The sequence below is a fragment of the Saccostrea cucullata genome, unplaced genomic scaffold (assembly GCF_032062105.1).
Source record: "Saccostrea cucullata isolate Sc308-1 unplaced genomic scaffold, CSIRO_AGI_Scuc_v1 ctg319, whole genome shotgun sequence".
In the NCBI taxonomy this organism is placed as follows: domain Eukaryota; kingdom Metazoa; phylum Mollusca; class Bivalvia; order Ostreida; family Ostreidae; genus Saccostrea; species Saccostrea cuccullata.
This window is the reverse complement of record NW_026920610.1, coordinates 838,248-851,553: the sequence shown is the minus strand read 5'-3', so window position 1 is coordinate 851,553 and position 13,306 is coordinate 838,248. Positions and strand designations below refer to the sequence as shown.

Sequence of the window (13,306 nt, the reverse complement as noted above, 5' to 3'; positions counted from 1 at the left end):
CATGTGAGTCCTTTTTTGTACAGAAACCATTTCAAAGATTGGTATGGAGAAAATGTATAAAAATTAAATTTGAGAGTATGTTCAGTTAAGCATGCAACAAAATGCTACACAGTTCGCCCTCAGGATAACATGTTCTTAGGACTATTTGTTGTCTTCGAATTAGAACTCGTTTTAGACTTCTATTGGAAACACAGGCGTATGGTTCACGCATTGTAATTATTTTGAAAAACAGCAACTTTTAAGCTGTATTATTTGAGTTGAAATAGATACATGCAATCATGTGTAGTTAATTTTGAAATTTATTTTTTGGTTGTACATATGTTGTACATATGTAATAATCCAAAAATCGTGTTATTACATTTTGCGTTGATCTTGACGCAAAATGTAATTACGCAAAATCCCAGTTTATTATGTAATACGCAAAATCCCAGTTTGTTTCATTTAATTCGCGTTGAAACAACGAAAAGTTACATGTACATTGTATGCAATATATGCTTATCAATATATTTCATACATTGTAAGAATTTTGTTAAGGATCGTCGCCTTAGATGCGCACACAGAAAGTGTCCAATATTATACAAATATTGCATGTAGTTGAGTGTAACATTGAAAATTTTCACCCCAAGAAAACCATTGTCAACCAAGGCGCAGGGGTGAAAATTTTCAATGTTACACTCAACTACATGCAATATTTATTATATTTTACTGAATGTTTTATACAAATACATATAACAGTGAACAGTGCGCGCATAAATTCTGGAATATCACCCGTTGTCAAGCAAAGTTAACTGTTGCTACGCTGGAGGGCGTGGCTTCATTATTCAGCGGGTAATAGTATTTTTAACACATGTTTCTCGACCAATCAGATTCAACTAATTTACATGAAAGTATAATACTAACAAATGTTTCTTCGTATATCTGTACGTCAAATAAATACAGAACAATTTTTTTTATAAAAATACACATTTATTTTCGTAAGAATGACAGATAAAGATAAAAAAGGTATACAATAATAAGTTTTGTTATATTCATGGACGGCCTTGAAAAGTAACAAATGCATTGTACTTATAAATCGTAAAGTAAAACGAGATAAATTAAAAAAATATATATATGAAAGCACCGGTTCCAAACATTTGATTAAAGTACTCGTATACTAAATTTTATTTGGCTGTATGTTATAAGTAAACATTTAAATACACATAATATAATTTCATATTCACCAATATGCAAGTCACCTCTATAGATCTTTCAGATCTTTTAAATGGCGGCCTTCCATCAAAGAAATATACAATGCATATAAATACTAGTATACAATATTAAACGTATTCAATTTAATATGTTTTACTACAGATATAATTATAAACAAACACTGCAGCTATCGAATCATCTCATAACCCGCTCACGCATAACTCATAACTTCATACACGTATATTTTAAATTTGTGTTATCTTTTCTTTTACCTATCTTGTCCCAAAAGTTAAGCTAATTTTTTTTTGCATTCTACATTAAAAAAATTTCTTTTTGAAAAGCTAATATGAAAGAGGGATTTTTATTCTAGCAACAGATACCCCCATGCAATGTAGGATTTGTTGCTGAAAAAAATTGTTGCATACTGACTTTCACAACAGTTACTCTTGGAAACACTAAAAGCATACTACTGAGTTCACAATTTTGTTTCTAAGTACATCATTTATCACAAATAAAAAAATGTCAAGGTACGACTAGAAATATCTTCTGAATCTTTGCAGTGATCCAATCTAAAACAAAATGGAAAATACTTGTACATGTATTATGAATTTAACTTCTAGGTACTTTTTATTGGTACACGTATCTAAAGAAAATTTGTCCTTGAAAATGTATTTTTAATGAAATAGGAAAAAGAAATACCTAGGTATAAGAACAGATCGAAGGATCAAAGTGATAACTAAAGTTAGCATTGTGGCCCATGGGCCTCTTGACATTAACACTTTCTATACTTACCTACTATAGGCTGTACAATGGAGGATCTACTTTTGTTATATACAAAAGGGAAGTATAGAAAAATACCACTGGCTATAAATAGTGCTGCATACAAAAATTCAATCCGTGGAGAACGTATAATTGGAGCCATAACGAGGTAAAGTGACGTCAGTACCACAAAAATCGCAATAATAGTCGGGACCTTAAAGTTAAAAAAAAACTTTATTCTCAGACAAGAATGAACAGTTGAAATTGGTTTTAACCAATTCCTTATAATATTAAATAGTTTTCCTTTATAAACTTGCATTAGATTTTATATGTAGATTACATTACAATGAGGGAGAAATACTTTCTTCTCTTCACCCTACCCGATATGGTCTCTCTGTTTTTGGTTCCGTTCTCCGTAGAACTAACAAAGAAAAAACAGTAAAGCCATAGGAAATCCAGGCCGAAAAGCTAAAGAAGTCGATCAGAGTGCTCAAGTCCCCAGGAATGATTAAACAGGCTCCTATAAACGCCTACAATGAGAAATTCCATAGTACTGATAAAAGGTTCATTAATATCAACGTAATGTATTAAGAAAGTAAAAAATAGTTTGTTTTTCACAAAATAAAAGCAACACTGCTAGTGCTGACATTAACCGTTTCCTCTTTTTTCATCCTATCTTTGATTCATTTTCATGATGAACTACATGTATATATGTATATCAAAAATGGTTATGCTGATATATAGAGTATAATTGGTTTAAATGAAGCACAAAACTACTAGTACCCACAGTTAAGATTATGGACGGCAGCGGAGTCCTCAGGTTAATACTTATGTAAGAGAAAACCTGAGGAAAATGACCTTCACGGGCTGCTGCAAAACACAGTCTGCGAAAGAAAGTTTATCCATCAGAAATAATTTCATTTGGACATGTTATGGAAGAAAGGACGGTTGCTATTCCTCTTCTATGAATTTGTGATACAGGTAGTTTAGAATCCAAATAAGAATCTTTATTAATTCTTAAACGTAACATAAAAAAAGAACTTTTTTTCGGAAAATGACTAGTTTTAAAATTTGGACGCATTCGCCAATATGGCGCAGTGTTGATATAGATCGTTTACTCTATGGAGGAGGAGCAAGGAGTTGATTTTCAAGTTACGGGTTCGAATCTTTTTGCAGAACGTGGACACTGTTCATTTGGAGAAGGCCGTACAAATTGATTTCTTAGGTCACAATTGTCAGTAGGTAAAAGTATAAAAATATTCCTCAAAACTCAATTTCCCTGAGTGCAGGGTGAAGGTCTTACTTTTCAGCCCTCCACCTTCGGTCGGCAGAGTCTCGATACGAGTAAAATTCTCAAAAGGAAAGTTAAATAAAAGGGACTAGTGTGCTTGTCTCCTTAGATTTTGTGCAGGTTTGCTTTCTCAAAACCTCATAAGCAGACATATTTTATTTGTTGATTTATAACAATGTTAATCAATGCAATTCTTCTCTGTGATTATAAATAGCAAAACAAAAAAAAAAGTAATGGAAGGACTATCCTGTATTTAACCACGATATTCCTAGGCAATACCAGATGTTGAAAGAAGAAAATAATGCAGGACATTGTTTTGAACTTCAACAATCCCCCTTTCCTAGTTAACCTCCCCTGGAACGCAAACTGCTTTATTCATCTAACTTAGAAAAAATTATCCTGAAACAAGTCAGGGCTATCAAAACTTAATAAGTTGGTGCTCGAAAGTATAACTTCATGAGGAAAAGTGCTTCTCGAAATTATCGAATGTATTATTGGTTTATTTAGACTTTTACCATGATAATATTTTTTTTTATTTATTGAAGTACTTTAAATAGCAAATGAAACATGGTACCTTCCTGAAGCAAATAAACAGCCATTTGCGGCACCAAAGCAAGAAATAGAAACGAATATTGGCATGATAAAGGCTCCTTTTCCTAGTATATACCGACCCCAGGTCTGAAAATACAAGGTTTGTTTAAAAAGTTGTATTTTCCATTTAAAGAACACAGTAATTAACTTCTATTTACTTAAATTTAGCAAAAAAGATTTTAATGGAGAGAATATAATCATTTTTACTTACCACAGCCACAGCGTGAGATACAATGATTTCCTCTTTTGACATGACCCCCAGGTATCCTATGTTGGCCAGAATATAACATACTGTTGTTAATGGGATGCCAATCATGATTGAGATAGGGAGATTTCTAGATAATATATATTAAATTTTCTATAGCACTTAAAAATAATTCCTAATTTCAGTTCATTTTAATCTTTCCTTTTTTATGGAACTTTTATTTTCAATAAAATAGTTTTCATTGATCCATGTAAAAGCCACGTATTAAAAGATTGAGGAGGAATATGAAAACCATCTATCCTTCTGTGTTCAGTAAACCAGAAGTGAAAAAAGAATGAGATAGATTACATGATCAGTACGTTCTGGTCCCTACCGACAAAGTAGGTAACAACATTGTCTTCGTTTGTAAGGTTCATTATATAAATTGTATTCTAGAAGAACTTGGATTTAATTCTACAAGTGGTAATCCTACTTATACTCATACTTCCCTTTCTAAGGAAGAAATTCTTCAAAATCATATGTCAGTTTTGAACATTTTTAATATTTCACAGAGCCAAAATGAATTTGAACTACCCTATATATTTTGGATTCCGAACCTTTATAAGAATCTTTACAAAGATACATTGCGGGTTCCAGTAAATGTTCAACCAAGCCTCTTTCGTTACTCCTCACAAAGATATTGACAGTAGTGAAGGAAAAACTTCAAGGGTACTGTGCAACTATATATTCACGAAGTGGTGTGAATCAGATGTGGATACTAAAAAATTCTAAAGAACTTTTGGACAATTTGAAATCACAAGATTTTACCAAAATCAACAGTTTAAAAGCTTACGACTTTTCAACTTTATACACAACCATTCCCCACGATGAATTAAATCCAGGCTTTTTGATATCATTGACAACTGCTTTTTAATAAGAATGGAACTCGTAAATTTACTTAACCTGGTCATTGATCATTTGCAATATTATTTTGTAAAAAAAGATTCTGATTGCACACTTAAGTACTCTGAAGTTGACATCAAGAAGGTGTTTGAGTTTCTGATTGACAATATCTATGTGGTTTTTGGAGACCAGGTCTTCCAACAATCTATTGGAATTCCCATGGGAACCAATTGCACACCGTTATTAGCAGACCTATTTTTGTATTCATATGAAGCAGAATTTATGCAAAATCTTATGCGTGAAAAGAAGAAAACACTTGCTGTGGCCTTCAACTCGACCTTCAGATATATCGACGACGTATTGTCATTTAACAATGGTAATTTCCATTCCTACGTCGATACGATTTATCCAGGAGAGCTTGAGATAAAAGCCACCACTGAGTCTGACACATCTGTTTCATACTTGGATATTTTACTTGAAAAAGACGTTAATGGTAACCTAACAACCAAGTTATATGATAAATGTGACGACTTTAAATTTTCTATCGTCGACTTTCCTTACTTATGCAGCAATATACCTTCATCACCTGCATACGGAGTGTACATATCTCAGATGATTCGATACGCAAGAACATGCTCTACCTATGAACAATTTATAAAACGAGGTAAATTATTGGCAAGCAAGTTGATGAAGCAAGAATTTCAGCAGTCTCGTTTAAAGTAATCATTTCGTTAGTGCTATGGTCGACACAATGACCTTGTCAAGAAATACAATTTATCATTGAGTCATATGCTGACTAAAGTTTTTCATACCAATTGTTAGTCCATCATTTATACACTGAATTGACAACGGATTTTTCCGTTATTTCACGATCATGACAATGAGAAGTTGAGAACACGGCGGGTGTGACCGGTCAACAGGGGATGCTCACTCTTCCATGGCACCTGATCCCACCTCTGATGTTTCGGAGATCCGTGTTTGCTCTGCTCCTACTTTGTTTTGTTTTATGGACTTTGATATTGAATACTGTTCGTTATCTCCATATCCTTCTTGAGTGTATATTTTAAAGTACATTGTAAAAGTTTTCAATATTTTCAAACTTAAGAAATAATTCCACTTAACATATATTTATTATCAAATAGCATTACCTTCCTGGATTTTTCAACTCTTCTGTAACAAAATTTAAGTTGTTCCTAAAAATAAAAATTGTCAAATTTTACGAACTTTGTAATATTGTTTTACTTCCTACAATTTAACATCTTATAGAAGTTTATATCAATCACTGTATATCTTACCAGCCGTCGAAAGCCCAAAGTCCGTTATAGAAAGCAATAGCAATCAAAGATACATCACTCTCTGTGTCCTGAAAGCCGTCCTGGATGTATTCACGATTGCCTAAAGCAGTACAGAAAATCAAATCTCATTGGGATTGCAGTTTTATAAACATTCGAATTGGTCACTGTATTCTCTCTCTCTCTCTCTCTCAAATGATAAACGACTGCATTGTACTGGAAAACAATTTTTATTATAGAAGAAAAAACCCTAATAGAGCTTCTTTTTGGAAAGGATTTCACACATTTCAAGAAAGCTGAACTGAAATCATGTAGTGAATTCTATATACCTTGTATGATTTTGATCAGTCCGCCGACAGTCAGTACTGAAATAGCTATCAGCTTCACCACTGTACATATATTCTGAATATATGTGGCCATTCGTACGCTGTATCCATTGATAAAAGCTATAACAACTGAAAAATAATTGCCAAACGTAATATCTTGATTGTTTTTAAAGATGGGACCATATACATGTATCAACAAAAAAGGACTAGAAGATTATAGGAATAATGAAAGTGACAAATATAGAAATTTTCAATGGCTTTCGGTATTCACTAAAATACTTACAGATGGCTGCTAAGGAAACTGCTTTAACGGCAGAGTCGGGTGGTTTGCAATCCAGAAAGAAGGGCTTAATGGCGTAGGTACCTAGAGACAACGTCATGATGGCGAACATGGTCGGTCGTATAATGAACAAGCCAACCTGCCAAACATTATAATGTTCAAACATTCAATTTTCATATAATCCTCCAATATATATGAAAAACAAGATTTTTGTTTCTTTATTTCGATGATGAAATAAATAAATTATGATTAAAACCGTTTAAGAAGAGGTTCCCTTTACAGTCTGTTATTTGTTACATATAATGAATCACATTTTGAGAACGTCGAGGAAGCATTTCTAGTAACATATTTTAGACAGAGAGGAAACATGTTGTATTTACCCAGTCATAGAGAAAAGCTGGAATCGGGCCTATGCATTTATCCATTTTTCCATATGTGTACATTAAATAGGAATGTTCGCCTCCAGATTTTGGAATCATAGTTCCAAGTTCTGCATAGCATAATGCCGCTTCAAGACAGAAACGTTTATTGGTTCAACTTTCAAAAGGTATGTACGATTTCAAATCAAATTGACAATATAAATAAGGACAATATACAATGGTGGTATAATACAAGGTATGTAACTTACATACTTCCATGCTTTCAATATTACATTTTCAATTGAATTTCAATATTAAAAATATCATATGTATGATGTCGTAACTAAATGGTCTTTTTTTCTGATAAAAAAAATAATGTTCTTACCTAGAGTGACAACTAATCCACATGCCATCCACGTGATCAGGCCCATACCAACAGAGCCTGTCCCTTCCAGCACACCTTTAGGAGAAATAAAAATACCAGACCCTATAAAAGAACATTGCACAGATTTAATTGCAAAAAGAAAATTCGATACCATGGATATTGTAATACACTTGAATAAGCTTGGTAATACATTGAAAAATGATAAAATAACGAGCAGTTATTGGATTCAGAAGTCCTCAAAAAACAAATCTAATACAGAGCAAAGACAGACCTGTCAATATTGCGTATCATTTGGAGAGTTAAAGTGGATATGTATATAATAATTTTATATTGCTAATTTATTAGTGAAGTTGACAGTAGATAACTTGAAGTCATTATGTTTGTCATAAAAGTCAAATGTTGACTCTCGCCTTTGATACAAATTGTAAAATACTCAGTTGCTATTTTACAATGAAATATCTACAGATTTTTCCATTCACTCGATCATTTCAAAATGCATACAGTAGGTATGACCAACCAAAAAAAAGAAGAGGATGTTCACTTTCCATGGTGCCTGATCTCACCTCTCCATTTTAGAAAACTGTGTTGGCTCGCTCGCAACATGTTTTGTTTGGATGGACTTAAGAGAATAATCAGTTTTCAAAATCCTTACATTTTTATTTCTGCGAAATATGCTTCATAGAATTTCCCTTACATTTTCATTTAATGAATGTGAAATTTATGGAGATAACGCACAATATTCAAGCGCAAAAGTTCATTTACAAATGAAAAATTGGAGCAGAGAAAAACCGGACATAAAAAAATAAGAAGTTTTTTTTTATCATTTGAAAAATGATTATTGGCATCTTCTTAGTATGCATTAACGATACGGTTTAGGGATTTTCATTTTCATGGTGAAATTGAATTTTGTTCTTAAACGATATCCTCTAAAATATATTTCCAGAACTTCTGTTAGCTAAATCAGTTCTCCATAACTGATAAGATTTTAAGTAGCTGTGTCAAGTAGGTAGGCAATATTTTCACTATTTTCATTAATGCAACCAATTGCCTTTTTTCTTTCTTTTTTTTTTTTTCATTTTTTCAATAAACATATTCTTTGTTTAAGTGAATTCTTTGTCTACCGGTAAACTCTTCTTGGATTTTTTTTTTATTTAATGAAGATGAAATTTATGGAGACAATGCACAGTAGAAAAACCGGACCTCAAAATATCAGAGGTTGGATCAGGTGCCATGGAGAAGTAAGCAGTTCCCGCCAACCGGTCACACCCGCCGTGTGCTTCTTGTCATGATCGGGAAATAACAGAAAAATCCGTCCATTTATGGATATACCATGACCAAAGAATGAGTATGAAAACAACCTCGGTCAGCATTTGACTTAATAATAAACTGTACTTGTTGACAAGGTTACTAGTATTGTATAGACCATAGAACTTACGAAATGATGACTTTAAACGAGACTGCTGATATTTTTGTTTCAGGAACTTGTTTTTCAGTAAATTACCTAGTGTTAGAAATTGTTCATACGTAGGGCATCTCTTACGTATCGTATCAACTGAGAAATATAAACCTCTTATGCAGGTGATGAAGTTACATTGCTGCATAAGTAAGGGAAGTTTACGATAGAAAAGTTAAAGTCATCACGTTTTTCCGAAAGCTTGGTTGCTAGAAATAGCATCAATGTCTTTCTCTTGTAAAATATGAAATAGATGTGTCATACTTTGTGGAATCTTTAATTTAAAGCTTGCCGGGATATATCGTTTTGATATAAGAATGGAAATAACCACTGGAAATTGACAATACATCACGTCGTTGATATATCTAAATGTCGAATTGAAGGCCACAACAAGTGTTTTCCTTCTTTATATATATAAGAATTTTGACAAATTCTGCTTCATATGAATACAAAAATATGACTGCTAATAACGGGGTCAACTGATGGCCATGGGAATTCTAATATATTGTTTGATAACTTGGTCTCCAAAAACAACAATGCAATTGTCAATAGAAACTCAAACGCGCCTTTCTAATATCATCTTCAGAGGACTTATGTGTACAATAAGATGCATTTTAATATAAAACAAAATTGCGAATCGCCAATAACAAGACAAGAAAATTCAAAAGTTCCATTTTCATTGAAATAGTGGCTATTATTAATATTAAAAGCCTGGAATTTATCATAAGGAATGGTTATACATTTATATAGAGTTGATTGTTCATTTTATGCTGTTGATTTTGGTAAAATTGTGTGATTTCAAATTCCTTGGAATTTTTCTAGTATCCACATCTGATTTTTACCACTTCTCGAATATAGTGTGAATTTAGTGTTGCACAGTACTCCTGAAGTTTCTCCTTTACTACTGTCACACAAACCTTAAGGGAGCCACGTCCCACCTAGCGTATCAAGGAATCCGTGATTTTGCTCTCTTTCCATTTTTTTTTTTTGTTTCTTGTTTACTGGATTTGTGAGAATGTCTTCAACTTGACATAAGAAAACAATTACCTAAACTGCGTTTTAAAAAACTATCCTACGTTCTTATGTTCCTATATCCCAGGTTCAAAGTTTATCATGACAATTTATTCGATATTTTAAATCGGTATTTCCGTGATTTTAATGTGAGAAATAGAATTCAGTAATATAGAATCACACAAGTAGAAACTTACAAAATTATAAACATTTTAGTAAGAATTGACAATTTTTACACTTTATCGATCTAGTGCTTTTGTAAAACAGGCCAATGTATTGAGCTGAGCTGAGCTGGCCTGGAGTTTCTCCTCGGTTGATTTTCTTGGATCAAAGACCTGGAGGAAATTTGAATGCAAATCTTGCACAGGTGAACATCCGATAGCTATCCAGACGATAATACCTGTGTGAAGTCTGGGATCAAACGACATTCACCGACACTCTCTTTAATCACCCTTAGGGATTTAGTAATAAAAATACCGCGACACTATCAAAAATCTTGCCATATCACATTGGGTGTGACGGTAAAGGTTGGTATAGAAAATTCTACAAAAAGGTTTATTTAACACGGAGGTTGAATTTATCTTTTTTAAACACAAGTGTTGGGTATTGGCGGTAACCTTTGTTTGGTAGGCATTAGCGTTCTTTATACTAGCAAATTACAAAAGTTTAAGTTATTCATTGTACTAAGGTCGGTCTGTTTTCATACTTTGAATGACATAAATATTTGTAGCTTCCTCTATCATTCCAATAATTAAAATTTATGTTACTCTGATTGGTATTAAATGTGTACATATTGTTTCAAAAGTCATTAATAAAATGTCAACATTTAATACTCATGGATAAAATTTTTACAAAATTGGAAAATTTGGAAATAACCAAGGTCGCAAACCATAAGCTCCCTCAATAATGATAGAGAGATTCGATGTGAATCACCCGTGGGTTATTGACGATGTAAATAAACAAAAATGACATTTCATAAAACATAAGTTATGAGATATTGATATAGTTACATTTTTTTAACACTCTTTGAAATAGTAAGGGTATAGAAGATGCATGTCTTTTTTCTACTTTTAGTGACATGAATTTCTATACTTCTTTTCTTATCTAATCAATGTATGCTTTGATTGGTATAATATATGTACAAATTACTTCAGAAGGAACCAATAAAATCTGCATTATTACTTACAGATAAAATCAGACTTACCTATCATGGTACCCATAATGAGAAATACGCCTGACAGTAGTCCCACGTTTTGGTCCAGTTTCGATGACATTTCTGCATCCGTACCAATTTTTTTCCTCTCTGTGGCAAAAAAATGAAACCAAAATATTATTTCTAATTGTTTAAATACAGTTTAGATGGTACATTTTTGCGCATGATCTAGTCCCCCATGGAGTGAGTAAGTGTTCGATGAGATTAATACGTACATATCCATGTAAAATATCACTACATACGGACCTTGACCTGCGTGACATTTTTACGTAACAGAAGGTCACAGAAGCGGATCGAGTCGGTCTGATCTTGAATATGGCCTACATGTAATTTATATTGACAAATGCAGGATCAATATATTTTTATCGCTGTTTTTAAAGCCATTGAACTTTCTGGAGATATCAGCTTGAATTTTTAATTTATTCTCTTATATGTGAAGTAACTCCAACTGGGGTGGAAAAAAATAAACAAAAGATAATTACAGTGCGTAAAAGTGTTTGTAAAAAAAAATTGGATTCTTTTAAATTATTGATTTTAAAGGTTACTAACAGATAACAGTGTTTCCAACAATAAAAAAAAAGTTCTGGCATAGTATTTTGTTTCATTATCCATCGAAATAGATTGTATGTTCAGTGAATCAAATTTGTTTTTTTTTTCATATTATAGAGAAAATAATTAAAAAGATTGTATTAAAATTTTCATGTGAGAAAATCGTTTGGTTTTTGTTTTTTGTTTGTTGTTTTTTTTTTTTTTTTTTTTTTTTTTTTTTTTTTGGTTTTTTTTTTGGTTTTTTTTTTTTTTTGCCTCTATAGTCACACTTTAAAAATCTCTTACATATTAAAATTTAAAACACGAATTAAATAAGCTTTTACATACTTGTATAAACTTGATATGGATAAATTGCGTATTAATACTACCAGAATTATTTTTTTTCTCAAATAAGCTACCTTATGATATATATGCAAATAAGGTTTATCTGATATCCAAGATGCATGTTAGATTATAACCTCATAGCAGAATCCAAAACTGTAAAGGTGAAAATTATTTACATGTTATTGTATACAAATTGCAAATATGAGGACGATAAAGTGAATGCATGAGTTCTAAAGTTCAGATTCGATATCGTATTTGTTATTTATATTGAATCATGGTCTAATTATCATCGAAAGATTTCTTTTCAATGCCATTCTTCAGACTCCATTCAGTGTTTACATAACAGATAATCTACATTTCTGTAACATAAATTTAAAATCAGTAAAGTCAGCAAATCAAGTAGGACACAACAGTAATAAGAAACTTTAAAAACACGATTTAGCCACGTGAAACTTTTTTTTTATTTGATACATGTAGAAAATTCAATATAAAATTTTGGAAAATATAAAAAAAAAATTATTTGAATATGTAATTTTACACAATCTGAATTTAAGACAATTTTTGACAATTAGCTCATGAACTTGCAAATATCAAACTAAATCAATATTCAATAGTCATACGTTAACAAATACATACCTTCCATATTAGGTAAAAATGCCCAAATATGTTAAGAGGTGAAATGTCCACGCATGTCTCCGTGCTTATAAACTCATTAAGTCATGTGACCCCAGACATTGAGTAACCTTTGATCCAAAATATTTTGCATGCTCTGATATAAAAGTAAGGCAATGTATATTATATATATATAAGTTAGCGACCTATTTCACATGTATGCATCAGTAAATCGATTTTGGTGCAATCATTTCGATGAAATGGAATATTTTTTAAGTCATCGAGTACGAATCAATGTCATTCTACATTATGGAAAAAGCATTGTGCAGTTTCGGATCATTAATGCTCATAATGGATCATCTTTGAAACATTTACTTCACGATTTTTTGGCAAAACTTATCTCAAGAATACTGCATAACTACTATATTTAAATTGAGAAGGAATAGGATTTTGAAAGGCAGCATTTCTGAAAAATCGACATTAACGAATAAATTCAATTACCGGTATCACTTCAAACTTGTAAACTTTAATTTCAAATACGGTCTTTTGATCATGGTTGATATATTTTGCTCCAAGTAACTTGGTT

At 32.0% G+C, this 13,306-nt stretch overlaps 1 protein-coding gene across 1 annotated transcript; it reads right to left on the bottom strand.

Annotated features, from left to right (window-relative positions):
* Positions 1-1,391: 1,391 nt before the first annotated feature.
* Positions 1,392-12,869, bottom strand: LOC134253687 (b(0,+)-type amino acid transporter 1-like). The gene is made up of 14 exons (XM_062736273.1): positions 12,745-12,869; positions 11,227-11,325; positions 7,559-7,660; positions 7,195-7,322; positions 6,818-6,953; positions 6,538-6,663; positions 6,212-6,311; positions 6,065-6,109; positions 4,041-4,164; positions 3,813-3,916; positions 2,735-2,831; positions 2,328-2,477; positions 1,981-2,161; positions 1,392-1,757 (listed from the first exon to the last, which is right to left on the bottom strand). Exons 1-14 carry the CDS (start codon positions 12,749-12,751, stop codon positions 1,711-1,713), a joined length of 1,446 nt encoding a protein of 481 aa, XP_062592257.1. The 5' UTR covers positions 12,752-12,869; the 3' UTR covers positions 1,392-1,710.
* Between the last annotated feature and the right edge of the window lie 437 nt (positions 12,870-13,306).

Coding starts and splice junctions, on each gene's coding strand:
- LOC134253687 (XM_062736273.1), bottom strand. Junction 4,165..6,064: donor GAGTTGAAAAATCCAGGAAG/GTAATGCTATTT, acceptor TATATTATCTAG/AAATCTCCCTATCTCAATCA. Junction 2,478..2,734: donor TGCCGTCCATAATCTTAACT/GTGGGTACTAGT, acceptor TTCTCATTGTAG/GCGTTTATAGGAGCCTGTTT.